Source organism: Crocuta crocuta, unplaced genomic scaffold (assembly GCF_008692635.1).
Source record: "Crocuta crocuta isolate KB4526 unplaced genomic scaffold, BGI_CrCroc_1.0 scaffold85, whole genome shotgun sequence".
NCBI classification, from domain to species: domain Eukaryota; kingdom Metazoa; phylum Chordata; class Mammalia; order Carnivora; family Hyaenidae; genus Crocuta; species Crocuta crocuta.
Window position 1 is genome coordinate 1,943,313 of NW_027530620.1, and position 27,409 is coordinate 1,970,721.

At 37.2% G+C, this 27,409-nt stretch overlaps 1 protein-coding gene and 1 long non-coding RNA gene across 3 annotated transcripts in view; both read left to right on the forward strand.

The window, feature by feature from the left end:
- The window catches only part of HOOK1 (hook microtubule tethering protein 1), a 69,667-nt gene extending 47,674 nt beyond the window's left edge, over positions 1–21,993 (forward strand). Inside the window, exons 11-23 of one of the 2 annotated variants that reach the window (XM_077768075.1) lie at positions 927–1,128; positions 1,693–1,803; positions 4,383–4,470; positions 4,551–4,611; positions 6,805–6,945; positions 8,557–8,650; positions 10,495–10,529; positions 11,076–11,158; positions 11,788–11,888; positions 15,528–15,629; positions 17,999–18,067; positions 19,782–19,995; positions 20,407–21,993. In XM_077768075.1, the coding sequence (XP_077624201.1) occupies positions 927–1,128; positions 1,693–1,803; positions 4,383–4,470; positions 4,551–4,611; positions 6,805–6,945; positions 8,557–8,650; positions 10,495–10,529; positions 11,076–11,158; positions 11,788–11,888; positions 15,528–15,629; positions 17,999–18,067; positions 19,782–19,952 (1,258 nt within the window). In that variant the 3' untranslated portion in view covers positions 19,953–19,995; positions 20,407–21,993. Of the gene's footprint in view, positions 1–926; positions 1,129–1,692; positions 1,804–4,382; positions 4,471–4,550; positions 4,612–6,804; positions 6,946–8,556; positions 8,651–10,494; positions 10,530–11,075; positions 11,159–11,787; positions 11,889–15,527; positions 15,630–17,998; positions 18,068–19,781 lie in introns of both variants that reach the window. The other variant, XM_077768074.1, reaches the window with a different exon arrangement.
- A 1,982-nt stretch (positions 21,994–23,975) lies between these two features.
- Positions 23,976–26,471, forward strand: LOC144234787 (uncharacterized). Its single transcript, XR_013336083.1, has 3 exons — positions 23,976–24,609; positions 24,853–25,131; positions 25,799–26,471. It is a non-coding gene; the product is annotated as an uncharacterized LOC144234787 (long non-coding RNA).
- Positions 26,472–27,409: the final 938 nt, after the last annotated feature.

Here is a 27,409-nt window from a genome sequence, read left to right on the forward strand (position 1 = left end):
TGGAGCCTGGAGCCTGCTTCTGATTCTGTGTCTCCCTCTCTCTCTCTGCCCCTCCCCTGCACATGCTCTGTCACTCTCTGTCTCAAAAATAAACTATAAAAAATTTTTTTTAAAAAGGAGAGTATGTGTGCGTGTGTGTGTGTGTAAGAGAGAGAGACAGACAGACAGAGCACGAGCAGAGGAGGGGCAGAAAAAGAGAGGGAGACAGAATCCAAAGCAGGCTCCAGGCTCCAAGCTGTCACCACAGAGCCCGACGCTGGGCTCGAACCCAGGAACCACAAGATCATGACCTGAGCTGAAGTCAGACCCTTAACCAACTGAGCCTTTTCTGTTAAATTTTCCTAATTAGCCTTTTTGTTACACTGTTTTTAATGTCCATTTGAAACAAAATCTTTCTGCTATTTATTTGAACCTGCATGAAATGGAAAGTGATTTGGTTTATGTATTTATTTTTTATCTAGTTGGCCAGGTAAGCACAACTCTAAAGGGAAGTGCTTTGTCAAACAAATTATCAGTTGAATTAACTACCTTTGTATATCAACTGCTTAGAACAAAACTGTACTAAATGTTAAACACAAAGCACAGTTGGCCTGTAAGCTTCAGAGAGACTTAGAATTGTTCGGTTACATTTGCAAAAGCATTCTTTTTTATACATTGTGCTGTATGAAATGGTTTGATAATTTAGTGTGTTACATTTAAGGCATTTTTGTTTTGATACCTTTATAACAAAAAGCTTCAACACTGGACTTGAGTCTTTTTCCAAAGTTCTCACAAAGTTTAATTCTTTTGTTCTCTCTCTGATTTTCTTTTTCGTTTACTTCAGCCAATTGATCATATATCTGGCTGACTACTTTTACAGCCAGAATAAAAATGTTATGTGCATTTACTAGCTTTTACCCAGTAACGTGAAGTCTTTATTATCATAGGGCTACCTCTGATAAAGCAAATAAACTAGAATCAACAGTGGAGATATATCGTCAGAAATTACAAGATCTGAATGACCTTCGCAAGCAGGTGAAAACTTTACAAGAAACAAACATGATGTATATGCATAACACAGTCAGCTTAGAAGAAGAATTAAAGAAGGCAAATGCAGCACGTACTCAGTTAGAAACGTACAAGAGGCAGGTAAGAAAATATCTCCATTTTTTTAGTCAATGAAATTGAAGGGCTCAACTTTCTTATTCTTTTTGATACTTTAAGAATGATAGAGATAGGAAAAATATTACCTATAATTAGCTATAAACTTAAGATGATAGATTTCTCCTACCTGAAATTTTAATTCTAGGATTGATAGTTGAGTTTAAAGTTTGAGTTACCTAGGTCTTTCCCCTTTTTATTGTCTTCTGAACTTGTATATTTTGGGAGACATGTTATCGCTTGTTAGCATTTCTGGTAACCAGTAATAATTGCCTTGAGAATGGAGCCATACCAATAATATGCTGTTTTGCTATTTATCAAGCAACCTCGAGAAACATTAGAGTAGAAGAATGATTTTTTCATTAAATTATTATTTGAGTATTTTAAAATTTATGTTAACTTTTATCTAAATGCTATTTTCACAACTATAAAGGATTACTAGATTATATTCTTACCGTAAGTTTTATTTCCAATCAGTTTCTCATTTATTGACCTCTGAAAAACTATTAATATTATGTACTCTTGCTTTCTACTTTTGTTTGTGACAAAAAGGTTCAAGATCTTCACAATAAACTTTCCTCTGAATCCAAAAGGGCAGATACACTAGCATTTGAAATGAAGCGGCTTGAAGAAAAACATGAAGCATTACTTAAGGAAAAAGAGGTAAACGTAAATACAGTTGATAAGTCAAAGGTCCGTCTTCTTTCAGTTTTTAATATTATACTTGTTATTCTAAGATTGGAAGTCACGTCAGTCAGTTCTTCTTCTTTCTCCAAATTGGAGTGTTGGTGTCAAAGAAAGTAGGAAGAATTCACCATGCAGTTTTGTTACTTTGCTTCACAAGGGAAGACGGAGTCACAGAGGCAAGGCTATACATCTCAGTGTGTGTTCCCATTCTAGACCGTTGGCTCCTTGAGAGCAGGCACCATAGATGTGATTTTTTAAAAATTTTTTTAATATTTGTTTATTTTTGAGAGAGAGAGAGACAGAGTGTGAACAGGGGAGCACAAAGAGAAGAGACACATAATCAGAAGCAGCTCCAGGCTCTGAGCTGTCAGCACAGAGCCCGACATGGGGCTCGAACTCACAAACTGTGAGATCATGACCTGAGCCGAAGTCGGACACTTAACCGACTGAGCCACCCAGGCACCCCAGATGATACTTTTTTGATGGATTTATTGAGATACAATTTATATACCATCAGTTTTGCCTACTTAAAGTGTACCGTTCAGTAGTTTTTAGTACATTGACAGTTGTGCAGCCATCGCCACACTCAGATTTTAGAACACTCTCCTCACACCATCAGTGTGCCTGCCAGCAGCTACTCTGCATTCTGGCTCCCTCCCGTCCAGCCACTGCAGCCTTTACTCCACTTTCTTTCTCTGTAGATTTGCCCAGCCTGTCCAGGATATGTCAGTATACACTTTGTGGGTTTTGTGACTGGACTTCTTCATTTAGCTTCATGCTTTCAAAGTTCATCCACGTCATAGCAGGAGTCAGTACTTCGTTAGATTTGTGCTGAATAATGCCCCATTCTGTGGATATACCACATGTTATCTATCCATTGATCATTTTATGGACATTTGTGCTATGTCTGCTTTTTGCCTATTGAACAGATAATGTGGCTGTGAATATTTATTTACAGTTTTTATCGACACGTGTTTCATTTCTTGAGTACATACCTATGAATGGTACTACTGGGTCATAGGCTAACTACATTTAATCTTTTAAGGAACTACCAGACTGTTTTCTAAAGCAGATGAACCATTTTTCATTGTCAGCAATTTGTAAAGATTTCCAATTTCTCCACATCCTGCCAACTCTTACCAGCCTTTTAATTTTAGCTATCTTAATGACTCTGAAGAGGTATGTCATTGTGGTTTTGATTTGTATTTCCCTAATGACTGATGGTATCGAGCATCTTTTCATGTACTTGTTGGCCATTTGTATATCTTTCTTGGAGAATTATCTCTTCACATCACTTACTCATGTTTTATTTAAATTATTTGCATTTTTATTTTTGAGTTGTAAGAATTCTTTATATATTCTAGATACAAGCTCCATTTCAGATATGTGATTTGCAAATATGTTCTTTTCTGTGAGCTGTTGTCTTCTCATGTTTTTATGGTATTGTTTGCAGCAGAATAGTTTTTCATTTGATGAAGTCAGAGTTAACTGTTTTATTCTTTTGTGTAATTTTTGGCAATATTTTAATGAAATCATTGAGTAATGAGAAGTTATAAAGATTTATGCTTATGTTTTCTTTTAATTGTCTAGTTTTAGCTCTTATATTTAGTCTGTGATCAATTTTGAATTTTTGTATGTGGTGTAAGCAGGGGTCTCAACTATATTCTTTTCTGTGTGGATATTCAGTTGTCCCAGCACTATCGTTCTTTCCCTGTTGAATTGTCTTGATGCCCTTGTTGAAAATCAGATGACCATGAGACTGTAGTGATGGATACATTGTACGTTTGTCAGAACCCATAGAAGAAAAGAAGAAAAAGTTAACCGTAATGTTAATAATAGTGTATCAATAATGGCTCATCAATTCTTTTGTGTTTTAATACTTTTTAAAATGTTGATTCATTTTAGAGACAGAGCATGAGCAGGGGAGGGACAGACAGAGAGGGAGACACAGAACTAGAAGCAGACTTCAGGCTCCATGCTGTCAGCACAGAGCCCGACACAGGGCTCAAACTCAGAACTGTGAGACCATGACCTGAGCAAAGTCAGAAGCTTAACTGACTTAGCCACCCAAGTGCACTCTCATCAATTCTTACAAATAACCACAAACTTTACCTCACTCATTACTCAAAACACCTTTGCAAAGGCCTAAGTATCAGCATTTCCATTTTGATGGTGTGGACACTAAAGCCAAAGAACCAAATAACTCACCCTACATAATATAACTAGGAAATAGTGAAACTGGAATTCAAGCCATGATCTATTTGCCCCCAAAATCCATACTTTTTTTAAAATTACTCCACAGTTGCATAGTTGTACTCTGTTGCATAATTACATCAGTTTGGTTCAAAGGTATATAACCTTTGAAATCATGAGATTTGTGTTGTATAAAGATTATGTGATTTAGCTACCTTTAACTACAACTAAAATATTGTCATTTTTAAGTAACTAAGCAACGATTAGGAAATCAATTTGCGAAGGTACGTTATTATAAGCATAAAGTACATTTCTTGCGGGGAGAATTAAATATTTTGCTCATATAGACAATTATTTTTTAGAGACTAATAGAACAACGTGATACTTTGAAAGAAACAAATGAAGAGCTTCGATGTTCACAAGTACAACAAGACCACCTGAACCAAACAGGTGAATTTTCTTGGATTTAAGAAAGTTTTTTTTAAATGATAAAAATACTGAAATGTTGATCTGTTGTTGTTGTCGTTTAGATGCATCGGCTACAAAAAGCTTTGAGAATCTCGCTGCTGAGATTATGCCCGTGGAATACAGGTAAATGTGTTTTTATTAACTGATAATATTAGAAATGTGATTTCTTTAAAAAAAAAGTATTAGCCTTTAAAATGTTCCATTTTTTGAGTCATAGAGCTCAAAATACTTTGTCTTGTCTGCTTGAGCTTCTTAGGTTGTTATTGCTACTCTAGCAGTTTTAGATCTTATCAGAAGTAAAATTTCACAAACTAGCTGAATGAGATATTATTCTAGTTTTTATAATATGACTTTTACTGTGTTGAACTTCTTTTCCTATGCATAAACTCTATGGAAAACCCTTTTTATACATGGCCTCTAAATCCACACAAATAGGAGAGAGGCTGTCAGTTATAGCAGGAGGATTAAGCAGAAGTTAAATAAAATGTAAATTTTAAGTTCCTCTTCACCAGCAGTTATCTTGGTATTTTACTGCTGTTTACTTGTAGGCATTTGACTAATCTATTTTTTATGGTTTTCTTTTCCTTTCTGTGGTCACAATTTTATTTATTACTTTATAGTCTACTTTTTATAGCAGATTTATTGAGATTCAACTCACCCATTTAAAACTGTACAGCTCTGGGGCGCCTGGGTGGCTCAGTCGGTTAAGTGTCCAGCGTCGGCTCAGGCCATGATCTCACAGTTCGTGAGTTTGAGCCCCGTGTCCGGCTCTGTGCTGACAGCATAGAGCCTGAAGCTGCTTCGGATTCTCTCTCTCTGCCCCTCCCCCGCTCATGCACATGCACATGCGCACACACACTGTCTCATAACTAAACATTAAAAAAATTAAAACCTGTACAGCTCAGTTGTGCAGCCATCTAATGTGAGAACATCTCACCCCCCGCCAGATACCCTGTACTAGTAGCAGTCACTCCTCATCCCTGCTGCCCCTACAGCTCCAGCCCCAGGCAACCAAGAGCTGACTCTTTGTCTAGTTGCTTGTTACGGAATTTAATATACATAGAGTCATACGATATGCAGCCTTTTGTGACTGACTTGTTTCACTTAGCATATAGTTCGCAAATGTGCTGAATTTCCTTTTGTTCAAGTTTTGTTGTTAAGATAGAGCTCTTTACATGCTGGACTGGAGAGCAACTTTTTAGTTAGTATCCAGTGATATTAATATCCCTTTAAAACAGCCATATGAGTCTATACTTTAAAGGCGTGATGCTGGCATTCAGAAGAACACAAACTGAGATTAATTGAAATTAGTTGCTTCTGAGAAATTGCATTTAGGGAGGCAGCAGGTAGGAGAACATTACCTTTTTATTTAATATCATTCCTATCATTTGCATTTTAGAATATATGTATATGTAAACTTTTAATAAAATTGTTTTTTGAAAACAAATAATCTAGAGACAGTCATAGGCCTGTCATCATAAAAGTATATTTAAAAATATTAAGCAAACTAGGGGCGCCTGTGTGACCCAGTTGGTTAAGCATCCAACTTCAGCTCAGGTCATGATCTCGCAGTTCATGAGTTTGAGCCCCGCATTGGGCTCTGTGCTGACAGCTCAGAGCCTGGAGTCTGCTTTGGATTCTGTGTCTCTCTCTCTGCCCCTCCCCTGTGCTCTCTTTCTCTTTCTCTCTTTCTCTTTCTCTCTCTCTCTAAAATAAATAAACATTTTAAAAAATAAAAAATATTAAGCAAACTAATTTCTTTCTTTAAATTTATTTACTTATTTTGAGAGAGAGAGAGTGAGCACAGATGCTTTGTCAGTGTGAAGCCCGATGTGGGGCCCAAACTCAGAAACCATGAGATCATGACCTGAGCCAAAATCAAGAGTTAGACCTCAACTAACTGAACCACCCAGGCACCCCATAATTTAATTTATGAAATTAAATTTCTTAAACATTTAATTAATGCTTTCTGGGGATGTAATATATATTACGTTTAATAAATAGTTTCTAAGTTACCAGTAAAAGAACTATTTCTCTTTGGGATTTGCATAATAAATATAATATAATATAATGTAATGTAATATAATATAATACTTGTGCTTTTAAAAATTTACTACTTGATTTTCAAGACAGTCTTACTATATATAGTTTTTTTCTTAAAAACTTTCAGAAATATTGCTAACAGTTTTAAAGGACAGCTATTAAATGAACAAGGAATTTTCTTTTCTAAAAAGTTAAGAATTTACCAAAAAGTAAAAAAAATGTAAAATGTATATTTAGAAAAAATTACAAATAAATTTTGCTTTTCGACGTCAGGGAAGTGTTTATTCGACTGCAACATGAAAACAAAATGCTTCGCTTACAACAGGAAGGTACCGAGAACGAGCGTATTGAGGAACTTCAGGAACAGCTCGAGCAGAAGCAGCGCAAGATGAATGAACTGGAAACCGAGCAAAGGTGACATGCTCTTTTGTAATTGTCATAGTGACCCCATTAGGTACCACCAAGCCTTGACTCACAGACGCGGGGCATATCATTGTATTGAAAATAGTTAGGATTTTATGCTCTCACTCCCATTGCTTCTAGCACACTTTAGTAACCAGGTCTCCTATTCTTGAATTTCATTTATATGTATTCATAACTTTCAGAAAATTTAACACATGAGTAAATGACCATCTGGGTTTCGACTGCAGTCAGTGCTTGGATGGAACATAGACTACAGGTCAAATTTGAGTCCCACTTCTGTTTAAACCTGTTAACTGTTTTGTTCTGGGCAAGTTACTTAAATTTACACCTAGTGTCCTCAGCTGTAAACTGGAGGTGATACCTATTTGCAGGTTGTTATGAAGATTCATAAATAAGGTACCTAAAGCTAATGGTGTACTTACCCAATACCGATGAGGTGCTTAAAAGTTATAATATTAAAAATATATAACATTGATAAAGTGTTTACTATATGCCAGCCACTTTATTAGCACTTGTCAGAAATCCTCACAGTAACTCTATGAAGTAGAAACTGTAATTATCTCTTTTATGGATAAAGAAGCTGAGGTTCAAGGAAGTTAAGTAACTCATCCAAGGTCATAAGCCACTAAGTTCACATTTGAACTTTCTGTGATTCTGACTCGAGTCTGGACTCTTAACCACTATGCTAACTTGCCTCTTATATATGGCATATTTTGCAGTAAAAGTATTTAGTTTTATTTGACCAACCTTTATTGGATCTTTGAGAACATTGGGAATTTTAGATACACTTGAACCTCGTTTCTTAAACTTGTATATATGGTATTACATCAACTGTGGTTAAAAAAAGAATAACATCTTAGCTCTGTGACAGGATCATCAAATATTACTATCCTCTGTAGTTCAGTATTAGCACTGGAGATACAAAGTTTCAGCTCTTAGAAAGTTAATACAGGAAAATAGACATAAATAGATAATTACATTATCTGATAACTGGAACAGTAGGACATTATAATGGGCAGGTGTGCTGGGTCATATATATGTGAAAAGAGAGACAGATGTTCTCTTTTGCTGGAAACCTCAGCAGAGGAAGTTCTCAAGCAGGGTTTTAAAGAATGAGATTTTGTCAACCTAAAAGTCTGCATTGATTGCTAGCATCAGTCTCTTTAATTTAAACAAAAAGTTATGAGGAAATGGTTGGAAAATGGTGACCTTTGTCAGTGCACTATGAAATCTGACACAAGAAAAAGAACCCTAGTTCCCAATCATTAAAAATACAACTGTAGGAAAATTGAGTTAGTTTTCTAATTTTTTTCTTTTTTTACCAGTAAGTACTGTGCATAAATGATGTGCTTTTGCAACTGACACATAAGTATCTCAAATTTTTACATGTGGGTATATGTACTTCCAGGGCTAATTGTCTTCTTTGTAAAAAATGCTTCCTTGCAAGTAGCCCTCTGTATTGTATATTATACCTAGCCACAGATAATTGTTCAGCGTTCATTGTTACTATTAAATGCACAAATTGCACCAATGCACCTTTACAGATGCTTAACTACTTTGACTTTCAATACAAATAAGTGCATATGACCTATCTTACAACAGGCTGAGCAAAGAGCGCATCCGAGAGTTGCAGCAGCAGATTGAGGACCTCCAGAAATCTTTACAGGAACAAGGCTCCAAGTCTGAAGGAGAAAGTGTAAGTAACTTGAAAACTGTAATAATTCTGCTGTGTGAGGACTCTCTGCGATAGGTCCTGACACCCAAATTAGTCTTGTATTTGAAATTGCCCTTATCACTGAGGGTACCCATGAATACCGTATATATCTGCATAACAGATGCTGCAATTTTGCCAGCTTGGAGCCTGTAAATTAATTGTATGTATTGGAAGGTGATTTCTCTCTGTCCTACTTCAACAGCTACACCTAAGTTCATGGTTGTGAGTGTGCTGCAGGTGAGGCCTTCACAGCTCTGCTAAGACATCAACAGGGTGGGTCTCAGAAAAGTCCTGGTAGAGAGTACCGGGTGGTCAGAACTGAGGAAAACTTCTAACAGGAAAAGGGAGGGGAAGAACATGATCTCTACCAAAGAGCATTAAAGAAGTGGGTCATAGTAACCACCAAAGGACAGAAACCTTAATGCAGTTTTGAAGACATCACCCCATATCTCTTCTTGCATGCTGACCCATGACCTTGCTGCTTCTAATGGGTTTCTGAAGGCAAACATCATGAGGGCAGACAGAAGAGGACTCAGCAGAGCTCAAACAGCCCCGACCTGAATACACCTGGCCGTGTGTCTGTAGTTTGAGCTCCGTCTTCAGGGGGGAAAGAAGTAGCAGTGGAGGGAGGAACAACAGCAGAAAGACAGGGCTCCATGTGTGTTGGATACCGGGCAGACGGAAGGTGAGGTGGTTATACCTGTGTTGATGGGCGAGAAAGCTAGGGAGAGTGAGAAAAGGGATGAGAAAGAAGACTGAAAGGGTTGTGTTTCCTCTCTGTCTTTTATATGCTTTATATGATTTTCTCTTTTTTCCCTGGGGGCTTGGAAAATAGAAATCGTCTCATGCATGGCGGCATCTCATATGTGCATATATACGGTATTGTAACCTCTCTAATATGAATATTTTTTTAAGCCACATTAGAGAATACTTTTGAAATGTGATCTCTTTGGGAGAGTACATTTTTTTAAATGTTTATTCTTGAGAGAGAGAGAGGGCAGGGGATGGGCAGAGAGGGAGACACAGAATCCGAAGCAGGCTCCAGGCTCTGAGCTGTCAGCACAGAGCCTGATTCAAACCGTGAGATCATGACCTGAGCCGAAGTCGGTCACCTAACTGACTGAGTCACCCAGGCACCCCTGGGTGTGTACATTTTGGATTGCTGTGTTTTTAAAGACGTTATATTTATCTTTTTAAAACAAATTATTAGTGTCTGAGTTATGTTTCAGATTATATCTTTTAGACCCTTCAACGATTCAGTAGATGATACGGAACTACTATTGCAGTTTAAACTCCTGCTTTTTAAAGAGGAAGTTTTATGTTTTGAATTTTATTTTTTAATAAAATCCACTTACTTCATTTTGATGTTAATATTAAAGTGCTTGCTTTATAATGAGAAAGCTTTATTATAAAGATAATTATTTAAGTCTATTCTTCATTAAGGGCCTAACATCTTAAACTATGTATTTTAAATAATGATTTTTAAATGTTTGATACTCCTCAATATATCACATTCAGCTTGCATTTGCTGTTTTTCTTCAAGTTCAAATTTTATTTTCATGGTATTCAGAAATATGAAGCACTTTTGTTTTTACTGTTGTACTCATCCTTATTTCATTTCCTAACCTCCTTTCCTTTCCCTTTGAAGTAAAAAAAAAAAAAAACACCTAAAATTTTATGTCTTTATAAGTATGTTATTAGAAATACAAATTGTTAAAAAATTTATAATTTTAAATAATATACTTCAAAAGGAGGTAAAGAGATTTTGATATCTGGAAAATTTGTCACAATAGTCATCTTACAGCAACTTTTTTTAATTTTTATAGTCCAGCAAACTAAAGCAGAAGTTGGAAGCTCATATGTAAGTAAAACTGATATTTCATTTCAAATATGAAAGGGGAAAGTTTGTAAAAACTTCTGAAGTTAGTATCCTTTATCTGATTTTGTTTATGAGAAAAATCCCCTGATGCCAATAGAATGTTCACCACCACCACCAAGCAGTGAAAAGAAAAACGTGCTAAAATGTTCAGCCTGCTCACCAGTGGTCTCAAATCCTACATTTTGCCATCACTAATGTCCTTTGAAGAGTTTACAAAAGCAAACAACTGTCACAACTTGGCAGAGATGTGGGTTGTTTCGCCAGTAAAATATTTCCTCTGACTGTCTTAGGAGGCAAGGATGAAAAAGGGACATCATTAGCATTATTAGCACCCATCACGTGCCAGGTGGCTTACCTTCTCACAGCAAGCCCGGTAATGTGTGTCAGGTTTTACTGCCGGTTTACAGGTGAGGAGATGCAGAATCAGAAAGTGATTTGCCCACAGTCCACAAATGTCCTGTGGCAGAAATCAGTTTTTATTCTAAGGTCTGTTTGCTTCCCAAACTCCATGCTCTTTCCACTACTTAGGGAAAAACTAACTGAGGTCCAGGAAGAATTACAGAAGAAACAAGAACTCATCGAAGATCTCCAGCCAGATGTAAACCAGAATGGTAGGTATTTGTAAAAACCTGAATCAGACTACATCAAAGGACTTGCCTTTTTTAGTTCAAAGATACAAGAGCTGTGTATAAGTTTTCAGACACTCCATTAATACATACGTTGCAAATAAGAACCATGCTAACGTTTTAGCAATTTCAGTAGTTAATAATTGAGCTGATTTTAAAGCAAAAAAAAAAAATCTGATACAATGAACTGGTTGATATATAGGAGTATCAAACATTGTAAAATATAATAGGATTAATACTATGAAAATGTAAGTAAAATAATTTATAATCCAATTAAATCAAGACTTAAACAGTATATAGAGGGAATGCTTTATTTTCTTATGATGGTTGTGTTTACGTGGTAAAGTGTATTTGCTCATTGAAACACTTGATGAAGGGAGAAAAATATCTGGCTATGCAGATTATAGATATTTGTAAGAAAAAATAATATGAAATGATTGAGAATATATTAGTCGTAGTTCAAAAGTTTTAGATACAAATTTAGTACAAGAAGAAATAAACATTTCTCATTTATGTTCTTATCAGTCTTTAGAAAAAAAATCAGATAAATATAATTTTTGTGTGAAGAGGGAATATTTTAAATTGGTCACGTTTCATTTCATTTTCCATAATAGTACAAAAGATCAATGAACTTGAAGCTGCTCTTCAGAAGAAAGATGAAGATATGAAAGCAATGGAGGAAAGATATAAAATGTACTTGGAGAAAGCAAGGAATGTGAGTGACTTACCCTTCAGAGCTCAAGTCTTCTGACTCAGGTTCTCATGAGGCCCATCCCGCCTATGGGGCCATCCCTCCTAAATATGCATCATGTCACTTCCCTCTCCCCCTTCGTGGGTCAGTCTTCACACACTCTGCCTCTCACTCATCAGCATCATGTAAAACACAGACAGGGCTGGGCACCCGGGTGGTTCAGTCAGTGAAGCAGCTGATTTCAGCCTAGGTCATGATCTTGCAGTTTGTGAGTTCCAAGTCCCGCGTTGGGCCCTGTGCTGACAGCTCAGAGCCTGGAGCCTGCTTTGGATTCTGTCTCCCTCTCTTCATGCCCCTCTCCAACTCGTGCTCTGTCTCTGTCTCTCTCAAAAATAAACATTAAACACACACACACACACACAGAGCTGTCCTTAGACAGTTTCAACGAGAATGCAGTGATTTCATTAGAGGAAATGACTAGAAAGTATGGAATCTTTAGCTTTTTTTTTTTTTTAATGTTTTTTATGTATTTCTGAGAGGAGACAGCATAAGCAGTGGAAGGTCAGAGAGAGAGGGAGACACAGAATCTGAAACAGGCCCCAGGCTCTGAGCTGTCAGCACAGAGCCCAGCGTAGGGCTCAAACCCACAAACCGTGAGATCATGACCTGAGCTGAAGTCAGACGCTTAACTGACTGAGCCACCCTGGCATCCCGTAATCTTTAGCTCTTAACGTGAATGTTTGTTTGCCTTTGTGAAAATTTTGTTCTTCAAACTTGTTTAAAATTGTTTTACCATTTAGTTTAGACAGTTACACACTACTCTAATGTTTACCAGACTATTCTTTTTCCCTGTTTCCAACTTAAATATCTGTAAGAACATTCTCACAAATGATTTTATTTCCATAAATACCATGTATTTTCTTAAAAGTATTCTTAGAGAATATTAATATGCTCTTTTCTATTTGTTGAATAAAAAAAGAGGATTACATGATGACACTTTAAAATACTGCTAATATGTCTGTTCTTTTTATGTTTAAATTTTATGTTTATCAAGTTGTCCATAGTACCTGCCACAACAGATAAACCTCAAGGTCCCAAGGCTTCACAGGAAGTCCATTTTTCAGTGGGGGAGGTACTCGGTTCCGTGCAGCGTCCCCGAGCCCCCAGCTGACAGAGTCTTTGCCTTCTTGAACACAGCATTCCCAGGTGCACTTGACTTGGTCCAGCTAGATGAAGGCGGCCAGCCTGATGGCACCGGAGGTAGTAGTGCGGCAGGCCTGGGGGCCACGTGAGCCGCTTTCAGCCTCACGCCAGTAGGCAGGACTTAGGCACACAGCTACCCCCAACTTCTAGGGAGGCTGCGTAAGTATCCAGGCCATCCCTGCCACAGTCTGGTTTCTCTCAACCACAAAAGGTTAAGTGCTTTTAGTAGAAAATACAAAACATAGAAAGATTCCCAGGGATAACAGCTGTTAACCTTTTGGTGTATTTTCTTATACACCTTTCTTGGTGCCTTTATTTCGGTGCATACTATCTCCATGATTAATGACCGTAAGACAGACACAGACAAACACACACATAGCACATAGGATTATATTTTAAAAGTTAAAATAATAATTTCCTCATGTTATCTAAATATAATTTAATATTTATTGAGCACCTGTTTATACTAAGCACTAAGCAGTAAAGCAGTAAACAGTACTGCTTAGTAAAGCACTAAGCAGTAAACAAGACAGACGCTTCTAGAGCAGACTTTGCAAAGTAAAAAAAATAGCTATATAATATTCAGTTGAATGCAGTGTATCATTTTAGTCATCATCCTTTTGTTGAAATAGTTTGTTTCCATTTATTTTTCCTTCTTACTCCTAGAATTAAGACTGTAGACAACTTATTTTTACAGAAAGCTTGCCCCTTATTTTGGTTTACATCATAGCCTTGTTCCTAAGTTAATGGGCCAAGTAGAAGTTTTAGGTCAAAGGATAAGAACGTTTTAATAAGGTTCTTGATACATATATCTAAATGATATTCTAAAAAGGTTACAATTAAGTAGACAAAAAAAATAACCATGAATACTTGTCATCATCAAGTACTATCATTTAAAGAAACAACTGCTGGGCACCTGGATTGGCTCAGGTCATGATCTCACAGTTTGTGGGTTTGAGCCCCGTGTCCGACTCTGTACTGACAGCTCAGAGCCTGGAGCCTGCTTCAGATTCTGTGTCTCCCTCTCTCTCAGCCCCTCCCCTGCTTATCTCTCTCTCACTCTCTCTTTCTCCTTTCTCTCTCTCAAGAATACATAATAAATAAATATTTAAAATATAAAAATAAAATACAATTGCTTGTAGGACAAACATGATTTCATTTCTTACCTTTACATTATTTGGAGGGAGAGATTAATTATAATAACATAATGCCCACCTTGCAAACTTCAGAAAATATATAAAAGTCACGATCATACTTTTTATCACTTAGACGTAACAAATTATGATGTGTTCTCTGTAATTAAATTGTGACTTAAACTCTGCTTTTATAATGTGAACTCCTCAAAGGCAGGGACCAAGTCTCCTGAATCCCACGTGCCAGAGTCAGTGGCTGCCACATTCAGCACTCAGCACATTGTTTTGAATGAACCAGAGTAATTTTGAGGCATATGAACTTTTATTCTTTTTCCTTTACCTCAGTAAATGTAGGTGAAATCTTTAAATCAGTTTACATATTTTTAAATAGGTTTGTAATTACATCATACAGCTGACCTTATAATTGGAAAATTTTTTTTGCTTCTAATTTACACTTCAAATTTTCAAGTTAATTTCCTCTTCTACTGCTGGCTCCATAGTTTACTTGACTCTATGAACTGCATTCTGAGCAGACACCTCTTTTTAACTAACTTTTAGTGATTTCCATAAATGTGATTGAGCTACTCTGGGTTATAGACAAAGTCATCAGTTTCTAATAAATTGATTTTAGATATTGAATTACGTTTAACTAGATAATGGTAGTAAAGAGAGTTGTTGCTAAGAATTTGTTTGTTACTTTGTACAGTAAGTTCCTATATAAGTAGCAAAATCATTTTAATTTTTTAAAAAATATATCAGATAAATATGGAAAGTGTTGTTTCAGGACCTCAGTGTTCCAAGTTTAAAATTTTTTTAATGTTTTATTTATTTTTTGGAGAGAGAGAGAGAGAGACAGCGTGAGCAGGGAAGGGTCAGAGAGAGAGGGAGACACAGAATCTGAAGCAGGCTCCAGGCTCTGAGCTGGCAGTCAGCACAGAGCCCAACGTGGGGCTCAAACCCACGAACCGTGTGATCATGACCTGAGACGAAGTCAGACGCTTAACCGACGGAGGCACCAAGGCGCCCCTCTCAGTGCTCCAAGTTTAATAAGACTAAATTACTATCCCTGAGGACTGAGCCTTGGAGGAAGGAAATTTTATTTTGGAATAGAGATCTTCCCATTTTTGTACTTAATTATAATACCATTCTACCTCTAAAGAATGTTGTTTTTGTTATTCAAATTTAATTGTAAAGTAAGTCATGGTTCACACCTGGATCACTTTCTGGGTAATTTTCCACTTTATTTATGGAGATTTATAGGTTATGTTCTTATATTTCAATACTTGATAAAGCAGATAAAAATATTTGTTTTTTTTTCTTTAAACAGGTAATAAAAACTTTAGATCCCAAATTAAATCCAGCATCAGCTGAAATAATGCTACTTAGAAAGCAGTTGGCAGAGAAAGAGAGAAGAATTGAGATTCTGGAGGTAAAATTTTCATTTTCACATGTCTCCTTTTAAGTGTTCTGTGTAATCCTGGTAATTCATTGCTGTCCAGTATCTGCCATTAATGATCAAGTTTCACAAGAAGTTGAAATCAGGAGTTGGCAGTGTCATGTTTTCGCATGTAGTGTGTTTATTACAAAGCATCCCACTAGCCCCTAGGAGTTTGTGTACTCTGCTACATTGTCTCTGTCTCTTCCACAACAGCCAATCAGGTGGGTATCCCTTAGTGGCTGATAGAGTTCTGCTATAATATTAGCTCCTTTTAAAATTATGTGGATTAGTGTTCATTCAGAAAATAAATAAATAAAAGAAAAAAAAGGAACCAAACTCACCTTTTAAAAAGTACTCCACTCCACTCTGTTAACTAGATTTTCCTTCTCTTTTCTTCTCCTTATTCCTCACTTAAACCTGAGTAAACTCATTAGTTGCAGTTCCTGGGGGAAGAAAGTGCTCATCAAATCCAGTAAGCACTTGCACTAAAGTGGCAGTCTTGGTTATTAATCATGCACAGTTATGTTAGTGATGACATCTTCACATTAATTAGCTGAGTCTTTAAAAGTTGATTTTTGTACTAATGATGATACCATTTTTACTGGCTGTGCTAGTAAGTATGTCAGTCTGGAACTGTATATTCATAGATTTTATAATTGGGCAAGTTCTAGTTTCCTTTGCAAAGTATTTTACAAAATGATTTAATACTATGGTGAGATGTGATACTATTCTTGAAGTCAGTATGTGCTTCCTTATAATAATGTATATGTAATTGCAGAGCCATGATGAGTTCTGAATACTAGCCTTGAAATTTTCATAATCAATAGTTGGTTTCTTTTTAAATCAACTAGAATATTGTATTTCAGAGAAACACGTTCTATTCATTTACCATTTTTTCATGTTATATCTGAGCCAGTAGAAATGGACTATAGTGGAAATATTTTGTTTAAAGTCTTAAAAGACTTAACATTCAGAGTACATACCAGCCTTCTGTGCACTTGCTAAGTGCTTGTCCAGACTGTGTCAGGTACTGTAAAAAGCACTGGATAGGTGCATCTCTCTGTATCAATACTATCTGTTCTTCAGCATCCAACTCACATGTGTCTTCCTCCATAAAGCTTTCCTGAATTCCTTAGACAAAGTTGGTAATTTCTCCATAGTGATTCCATATATTTTGAACTCATGAATTCATCCCACAATAGCATTGTTCTTGCTGTGTGTCACACTGTCTGGAGGGCAGAGGATGTATCTTATGTATCTGTACTCCCAGCATTAAATATCACATAAAGGAAGAGGCCAGGGTTACTGCTTTATTGGTAAATTCTCTTAAAGTTATCACCTTTCCTCTCTGGTCCTAGGTCTTCTCATCTGTAAAATAATGAGACTTGGACTGAAAAAATCTCTGACCTCTGAGTTGCCTTGATTATTCACCTCCCAGTGAAAGCCAGTCAGCATACACCTTTGTTGATGCTCTAAGTGTGGCTTCCTACCAAGTAGAAAGACAGAGTGGCACCCCTCACAGGGCTGTGAGAAGAAACTGCAGTTACGTCACAGCATGTGGGCCTTTAGTTCATGTGTACTTTTCTGTACATACTCTGCAAGACGCAAAAATGAGAAGAGTAATATCAATAGCAGATGTCACTCTATCTGCCATCCCTCTTGGGGAGTCTTGTCCGGAGTGGGTGTGGGCCAGCAAAAGGCCGTCTTGCCCCCGTCATTTCTCGTGTCCTTTTGTGTTGGGAGCACCTCTCTGTAGGAACACTCGCATGTGTTCGTTTATAACTTTTTATGTGAGCCAACTAGACCTGGTTCTCCATGAAATTACAAAACTTCCTACATCTGAGGAATTAAGAAATGGATGTCAGTCTCTAGGGCAGCATGCAAATATGGCTGCAGGCCATCTAGTGTACAGATGACCAAGGATTGAGAGAGAAAAATTGGGGTTAAGCGTTATAGGAGATTTTAAGAATTTTCTGGGATATGTTTTACTACATCCTCCTTCTCCTTAGTTTTGAGTCCTCCAGAGATGCTGGTCTGTTTTGTCATTTAACCCATTTATTACTTTCGTCTTCATTACAGGGGACAGTAGCATGAGAATCATGAGTTTCTTATTTGTTGTTATTGCTTAAGATCTGTCCTACCAGTAAAATTTCTGAAATAAAGATTTCCTAGTCATAGTCTTACTCTTTCTTAAGGTATCGTACATGCTTTCTCCATGATTCAGCTCAGATTTTGACTCTTTTATGTGCCACACAATGCGTCTTTCAAATTCTCTCGAAGAGCATAGTGAAGAAATTATTCCATTTTTGGTAGTTTGGGTTTATTTCTGGGATTTTGATAATTCTTGTGTCTCTTTCCAGAGTGAATGTAAAGTAGCAAAATTCCGTGATTATGAAGAAAAACTCATTGTTTCTGCCTGGTACAATAAGGTGAGTTGACATTCAACCAGTGATTGAATGTTGTGTTTATCAAGGGTTTGACCAGGAGCCATAGAAAGAAATATATTTTCTACCACAAATCATTACATATGCGTGTTTACATACATAACTGCACAGAAGGTACCCTGTGTGCTTTGTACTCAGGTGTTTCCTCACCTATTCTCTTCTTTCTAATGCTAGTTTTAATCCAAATTATATATTTTATTTTAATGTTTTTAGTTGATGCACATGAAGCACGCATACAACAGTTCACACTTTGTGAACAGTTCATAATTTTTAAAATTGCCTTATTTGAGCTAAAGTATTTAATTTCTGCTTCATAAAGGGCTTCTGCAGAAATATGAATATCTGTGAAATGAAAATCACGTGTTTCTGGTACTCAGCATTTGTGTTAACAACGCATGAAGCCTCTGAGTGTGTCTTTCACTGTTCTGTGTTCAGTAGTTGTACATCTGAGTTATCAAGGAGAAAATAGTGTAAAATTATTTGAAGTGTATTTTATTTTGTCATCCTTACTATCAGTGTGATGTTTTCAAGCATTTCATGATGTATATGGTTCTTTTGGATTATTTTCATCAAAAGAGAGAACAAAACAGCTGTTATCTGCCTTAGCTGTTGCTTATTTAATATGCGAGACTATCAGTTTATGGACTCCCCATGTCTGAGCCCCATGCTTCACTGCAAAGAACAGGGTGTCCTTCCTCAAACATGCCTATTCTTTCATGCCACCTTACTTCAAGTCTGTGCTCTTTTCTCTCCTTCTCTGTTTGATAAAATCTGGCTTAATTTAGCAAGGCCTTGAAGGAAATTCTATGTGAAGTGTTCCCAGAACTTTCCCTCATGAGTCAGTCATCCTAGTTAACATTGGTAGCTGTGCATTATTTCCTTTGTTCCTCTGTAGCCTCTTGATACATAAATCATTAAAGATATTAGAGCCAAATAATGTATTACTTATTCATTTTCTACCCATTTCCTTTGAGCATTTATTATATTCTGTGTGATACTAATTCCTATTAATTCTAAGCTTTGTAAAATTCTGTTATGTGGTTTAGTGAGAAAAAGTAATTACTTTTCTTAATAAAAACCCAATATCCACAACTACAGTAACTTGTCATGTCTCAGTATGTAGATTGATGATAGTGAATTTGAACTGTGGTGGTTCTCACACTTTGGCATGCATCAGAAGACTTGTTAAAGCATAGGTTATGGGACTCAGCTGCTGAACTTATGACTTAATATGTCCAGGTAGAATGTACAAGAGAGAATTTCCATCTTTAACATATTTCCTGTGGTGCAGATGTTAATCGGAGGACTGCATTTGAGAATCCTTGATCTAAGCTTTTCTGTTGTGTTATGTGTGCTCGCAGTGGGTGGAGTAAGGTCCAAACACAAAAATTTACTTTGGAACCTGTTTTTATTGTGATAATTAAGCCTAATTTTAGAATATTAATTTAAGCAGTTATTTTTGATGATCTCAAATTTAGTGAGTTAAAATAGAGAAACTGGAATTTATGCCTTTGTTTCCTGCTTCTTGCTAGCCTGGCAACGTACAGATTAGTTAGCTTCTGAACGCTTCGTTTTTCTATAAAATGAGGAAAACATCAGCCTTATAGTATTGTTTTGAGGAAATGACTTTATATTGGTCAAGTGAAAAGCACTTGACAAACTAAATAGGCTTGTTGGTTGTTTGCTTATGTTTGTACAGAGTCTCGCATTCCAGAAGCTGGGGATGGAATCTAGGCTCGTGAGCGGCAGCAGTGCTTGCCGGGACCCTGGCGCATGCGTTCCCGCTCGGTCTTTCCTGGCGCAGCAACGGCACATCACCAACACCAGAAGAAATCTCTCTGTTAAGGTTCCTGCTACAACACCTGATTAAACTACAAAAGAAAACATAAACAGAAGTGCCCTTAAAATATTTTGTATCCTTCAGTTAACTGCCAGATTGAAAAAGAAATTTGTGATGCTGGATACCAGCTATTTTAAAATTAATGTGCATAAAATTAATCTTTCAAAATTAATTTTGAAAACAAAATATGGAATTAGCTGTTTCTCTAAGGGAGTATATTTGAGTAACTGGAAGGTGTAATTAGGCACACATCTCAAACTTTTGGTGTTGGAGAGTATTACAATTTCAAATTGACTTTGTATATTTTAGTTTAAAGTTCTCAGTTGTACCAGTAACTTGGTTCATTTGCACAGTATAACCAGTAACAAGTAATTTACAAATATATCTACATTTGGTTTCTTGCTTGGGTCCATATAAAAATAGTCTTGGGTAGGTTCATGGAGAACTATACAAGAGTTATACTTTTTGACTCGATACATACAAGGTTTTACCTCTGGCCTCAAATCTGTCATCAGATGGATCTACTTTATCATGTAATGGAAGATACAACATTTGGAAGATTTGACTATTGAAATGACTTTTTGCCATAGTAAAAGTGACTGATTAGAGATTTTGCAAATTCAGGAAACTTCATAGTTCTCATATGTACCTACTGTAGATAAGGGCTTCTGTACGGCATGGTTGAAATGTTAAGGGTATGGAAATAAGCCTACTTTTATAAGTGATTTTTCTGAGGGGAAGTAAGGCAAAAAATATAATTTGTGTGAAACGTCCACACATGTTTTAATATAATGATTATAACTATTGCTTTTAAGCATAAAATTATCAGGGCATTTGCTAAAAAAACATGCTGTAATAGTTTCTCCTCTTGACTGCAAAGAGATGGTGCGGTGATGGAATCATCTGGAATCAGTCTGATTTTGTTTACAAATTAAGGAATCTGTCTGGGACTGAGTTTATGGTATTCAGTTCACTTCTCTCCAGAGCTTTTATTTTCAGTGGTGTTATTTTCTAACTTTTTTGGTCATTTTTTGGAGTCACACTTTAGATCTTGGGTTGAGTCTGTGCTGTCCAGCATTATAGCCACAAGCCACATGTGGCGATTTAAATAAGATTAATTAAAATTAAAAAATTCAGTTCCTTGGTCACGTCAGCCGCATTTCAAATGCTCAACAGCCACATGTGGCTGATGGCTCCAGTATTGGAAAGTGCAGATATAAAAAATTTCCGTCATTGGGAAAAGTTCCTTTGGACAGTGCTGTACTAAACCTTTCTTTAGTAACTTGGAAATACTCTTTGATATTAGAACACAAACTGAAAAAGAAGAAAGCTGTTTGGACTCTCAGATATGAAAAGGAATTTAATTGTGGCATAATTAGCATTTTGCATTCCTTATAGCTGAATACCTTACGTTGTGACCTTCGTAGTTAATCTTTCCAGTGCCGTTCAACAACTGCATACCTGTCGGCATATCTCTGGACTAGGGGTTAGCAAACTTTTTGTAAAGAGATGGATGGTAAATAGTTTAGTAAATACTGAAGGCTTTTTGAGCCATATGATCTCTCCCAAGTACTGGACTCTGCTTTCAGTGTGAAAACAGCAACCATCAACAACATATAAACAAAATGGGTGTTGTTGCATTTCAGTAAAATTTTATTTACAAAACTGGCAGGAGGAATGGGTATGGCCTGCAGGCCATAGAACCCTGGTCCAGATTTTATATTCAGCCTCTCTTTGCACACGTGAGTATTGTTCCATTTACAGTATTATTGATTTCCATACTTGGTTCTTAGATTATCTACTGGTACATTTTTTCTAATCACTGAAAACACAAGAATTTCATACTGCATTTAGGTCTTTTACGATTAGGGAGCATCTGTCTGGATATATTGTTTCATCAGGGTTGCTTCTGTTGACTACCTCTTAGATTTTGATGGTTTTTATTGGTGCAATTATATTGTTGGTTTGCATTTTTGTATTTTCCTATAGTCTGCTTGCCTGCAACTTTTAGTGAAATGAAATAGCCCTTTGAAGATATTTTAGCATGCTAATTAAAATTTTCCAAATATTATGACATTTTGGTATATTTTGGTCAGTGTAAGACATCTGCTCCTTTGGTGTTTACTACTTGCTCATGATTGAGATTTTACAAGCTCTTCAAGCTCCCTTTTATTGGAATTTGTTGTAAAGCATCAATTTCAATAAATTAGTATTTTCACAGTCAATTGCTCATAAATTTTCAATTATTATATTAGGAATTTCTAAACAATTCGTGCAATTTCTGAATAAAGACATAAAGCTAGATTCTTTTTTAATAGAGAAAAAGCAAATTTTGTGATTTATCACTTTTCTAGTTGATAAGTAGAATTTAAAATGCTTGACACAGAAGTATTTATACAAGACTAATATAAAGTTCTGTATTATTGTGATTAACCTTATGGAAATTCAGGAACTGATCAGAAGTGAGAGTCTTTTCCACATCTGGTTAATGTAGTGAGATTGACACCCTGTGGGTGGCACAGCATTATAAATATTCATCACGAACTATGATTTATGTCTGTGTTTTGAGGCTGGAGTGCGTGTGCCAGGGAAGAGAAAGCCAGCATCTATCTGTTTGATAAGGAATTGAATGCCCCACTGATAAAAGAGTAAACTCACAGACCAATTTGCAAATGATCTTTAATTTTGAGGATTTGCTCTAAGGTTAATATTCCTTTCTCTTTTTTGGTTAAAAGTGTGTATACATTTGACAATGATCACTTAATGTATTGAGAAATATTTGCAGTTTAATTCTATTTTTTCAGTGAATAAGGCTGTTGAACTCTTATGATTTAGTACAGACTAAGAATTAGTGTCTTATCTAGAAACAGTAAACTGAGTATCCCTCATTAAGATGTCATCATCTGATAACTGGATTGCTAATTTGAATGTTACATAATGCTTCTACATCTACACCTGTTTCTGTTTAGTGGCACATTTGGCTCTCTGGGGTGGTTTTTAGCCACAGTACTATGTTAGGTTCTCTATAGGCATATTTAATGAGAAGCATTCCTATGTAAAAATGTGTATGTATGGTTGTATACGTACATTCCTGTTGTGAACTTGTACATTGCAAAGAAGTAGTTTGGGAATTTGTAAAGCACAACCATTAAAGAAAATAGCGTGCAGTTATTAAACTTGATGTAGCTTAAATGTTATGTTTAGTTTATAAATCTTTCTATTTTCTATGGCAAAGACTTTGACACTTGAAAAAAATAGAAGCAATACTTGATTTATTTTTGTAAGTATTTAGGATATTATTTTAAATAAATGATTGTCCAATACAATATAATAGTTGTGAACTGTTTTAAATAAACTTTCTGATTTCTGTGTCTGACGGTGATGGTGGATTTTTAGTGGGTACAACTGCACATTCATTCGCTGCTTTAAATAAAGGTTTTAAAATATCTAGTTCGTTAAAAAAATAATTGCATTAATTCTTCTAATTTAGTTTTTCATTGAATTTTTTGGTGAATGAGGAGAGGTGTAAAAGTGATTTTTTGATGTTCCCTTTTTATGTCTCCAGTTTCACCATGGGGATCCTAGATGTTTTCCATTATCATGAAATCCACAATATTTCTGGGTCTTGAGAGATTGCTACTTATCCCTCAATATCCATTCTTCCCTTCTTCCTTTAATAGCAGAATGCCATATTTTGGCTTGTGATTTCACTATTCAATGATGAAGGGTGGGAAGAATAATTACTTTCCAGACCCCACTGTAACTAGGTTGAGGCCGTTTAAGGTCTGGCCAAAGAGATGTGAACAGTAGTGAGGAGGCAACCCTCAGGCACGGTGGAATAACAAAGATGAAGAAACTTAGATCCCTGATACCGCCCTTTAGTCATATCACCTGCCACTTTCCACCTGAATTTCTCCTACTTAAGCAATGTTTTTTAAAGCTACTTTGTTTTGTTTTGTTTTGTCTTCTTGTTTCCAGCATCCTTATTTCCCATTCTTACATGTGTGTCACAATGCATTGTGAAATTTTTAGAAAAGTGCAGGTGTTCTGTATTCATGCAACATGTCTTGGAAAGGCTTAAGTCTGTTGCTGCTAATGGATGCTCAGTAAATATTTGTTTTATCACATGAATGAAGTTCCTGTGCCAGATATGCAAAAATGGAGAATAAAATCCGTCTCACTTTAGATAGATCCCCGTGTTGCCAAAAGAACAGGATTCCATGAATTTGACTTTCTGAACTTTACAGGAAATGCTGGCCCAACATCATCCCATAATTTTGTGAGTGGTTCACTAAGAGCAACCAGATACTCTTGACCTATACTGACCATTATGGTGGTTCTAGCCACAATTGGTATTTCAACAAATTTTAATTAAATTGTATTCCCACATTTGCCTAGTGGCTACATTATTGGACAGTGCAAGTAAAGAACTTTCTATCATCACAGAAAATTGAATTGGACAGCTTGTTCTAGATGCCTCGGTTGAATGGACACATTTGACATCTCTGAAGTTTCAGGTGATACGTGACCACAGAAATGGAGCGAAGTGAAACGTTCAGACATCTTCCTGCGCACAGTGACGCGCTCAGGGAAAGTGCAGAAGTTCGACTGTTGTGAAGCTGGCTGTGGTTCTGATGGTGAGACACTTGGTCGCCTTGCCCAGCTGGGCCGCTGCCACTTGCTCTCCGTAAGTAGTAACATTTGCAATTCAGACTTGTTACTTGCCTCACCTCAAATATGTCCCTCTTCCATAAATCTTTCTAAGTTTTCTCAAATAAGACAAGAGATTTGTTTTTTGCAAGTTTTCCAATGCTTCGTCTTAGTGACCTTAATGTGATACACCTTTTTTTTTTTTTTAAATGTCTGTCCCACTACACTAAGTTTCTTGAGGTCATTGGCCATATCTGGTTTATCTCTGTTTCCCCTACAGCACTTGGCATGGTATCTTCTACACAGTCAGTACATACTGCTAGACTTGCTGATGATGGACAGAATGTTTTCTTTAGAAATCCAGTCTCAAGATGCTCTGAAGAGATAAGGAAAATCACAATGAAGGAGTATCTGAGTAGGCAAGAAATGAAGAAATGCACTGCCCGTGGATTCAATACACTGTCGGACATGGATCGATATCTCAGAGAGAAATCCAGAAAAATACTTAAAAGAGACTTGTGCATACCAGGAAACTAAGGAAATACCCACATTGAAACAGGTAAGAAAAGCTGAGACACACTTGCACCATAAACCCCACCCCCCGCAATGTGCCACACAATGGGTGGAGATGCCTCCCCCTCAACCAGCAGCTTCATCCTAGGGAGTGAAAGGCTTGGCCCGTACATCTAGCATCCCAACTTACATGGCCTCTACCTAAACAACTAGCTTCTAACTAAGGCATCATCTCTGGGAGCTGATGAGGCCTGGGATTTGCTAGTGTCCTGGGACCTCAAATAACAGGCACATGGTTTTAGGTGGACACACAGACACTTCTCAGGGCTCTTCCCTTGGCTGTGTGCTGAGTGGCAGGCAATAAAGCTCTATTCCCAGCTTCACCCTGGAGCGGTCTGACTGCGCATCTACCACTCTTAACTCTTCCAGCTGCTGCCTGAGGGTTGGCCTAATAACTGGCTTGCATGGGGTAGGCAGCTAATGGGGTAGGCAGTCCCCAGTCCTCTGAAAGCATGACCATACTTCCATACTTGTGGATACTTCCTTCCTGTAGTTACCCTCCAACCACCCCTCCCACCCTGCCACCCCTGGCTCACTCCAGTGAAAAAGCCCAGGCTTCAGCTTCTCCCTGGAAGGAGCTGAACTCTGCATCTAGAGCCCTGACTTTTGCAGCTGCTGCCTGAGGGTCTGACTTCAAACTTTCTTCTCTCTAGGAGCTGACAAGGCCTGGCCTTCTGTAGTCCCTTCAGGTGTACAGAGAAAGCGACAGCTTTCATTGGTCCTGCAGGGTCTTCTTGGAACTGCTCATCCCAGCTCGCTCCAGCAATAAAGCCCAGCATCTCTCTGGAAGGTAGACTATACAACCACCCTGACTTTTCCAGTTGCTGCTCAACAACCTGGCTTCTAAGTTGCCCGTTTCTGGGAGCTGATTGCACAGGTAATGACTAATCTCTGGGGATTTTTGAACAGGTATATGGGCACTTACTTCCTGCAACTCCTAAGCCCGGCATGCTGCAGCAGTAAAACCCAGTCCCCAGCTGCTCCCTAGGAGATGGACTTCACACCTAACCTCCCTCCCCTCAGCCTTTTCAGCTACTACCCAAGGGACTGGCTTCTAACCCAGCTATGAGAGCTAACATGACACAGCATTTGTGAGGACCCTGGGGCAACAGAAGTAGCCATTTGAAAGAGTATGTGGTCTAAATGAGGGAGGAGGAATTTGCCACAGTGATAAACCCCAGTTCCTAGCTTCTCCCTGAGGAGAGAAGGAATTGGACCACACACGTAATGTTCCAACTGTTCCAGCTGCTGTGTGGGGAACTGGCTTTTTACCTCACCTGTCTGGAGGGACTAACAGGACTTGGCACACTCTGCTCTCCTGGGGGCCACTAAAACCAAGGATGGCAGCTTAGACAAGCACAGAGGTTTGAGAGGCGTCCAGCATCTCCAGCCAGGCTGACTTGCGAGGCTCATCGCTTATATGAGGCCAGTCTGTGAAGACTGGGAGATGTAGGTGTTCTATCTAATGTGCAGAAACCAACATAGAGTGTCAAGGAAAATGAAGAAAGAGGTACAACTGTTCCAGATAAAAGAACAAGGTAAATCTCCAGAAACGAACCCTAATGAAATGGAGATTTGTGATTTACCCTTACAGAAAATGAAAAATAATGATCATAAAGATATTCACGGAACTCAGGACAATAATGCATGAGCAAAGTGAGAATGTAAACATAGAAAATATTTAAAAAGTACCAAGCAGAAATCATGGGGTTTAAGAATATAATAACTGAACTGAAAACTTAAAAAATGAGCTTCATTAACAGAGTGGATGAAGCAGACAAAAGGATCAATAAACTAAAAGGCCATTGGAAATCATCGGTAAACTGGCAAAAAGAAAAGAGAATGAAAATGTGAAGGTAGCTTAAGGGACTTATGCAATACTTAGTGTGGGAGTCCTAGAAAGAAGAAAGAGAAGTGGGTAGAAAGCTTATTCAAAGAAATAATACCTGAAAACTTTTCAAACCTGGGAGAAAAAATAGAAAAGCAGATCCACAAAGCCCAAAGGATACCAAATAAGATGAAAGAGACTCACACCAAGACAAACTGTCAAAAGTTAAAGACAGAATTTCAAAATAGCAAGAGAAAAATGACATGTCACACGCAAGGGAACCCCCTTAAGACTGGGCAGATTTTTCAGCAACATCTTGCAGTCCTGAATATATGAGGGTGGGACCGTATATTCAGAAAGCTGAAAGAAAAAAAAAACCTACCAACCAGGAGTACTAATCCTGACAAACGTGTCCTTCAAAAATAAAGGGAGGTAA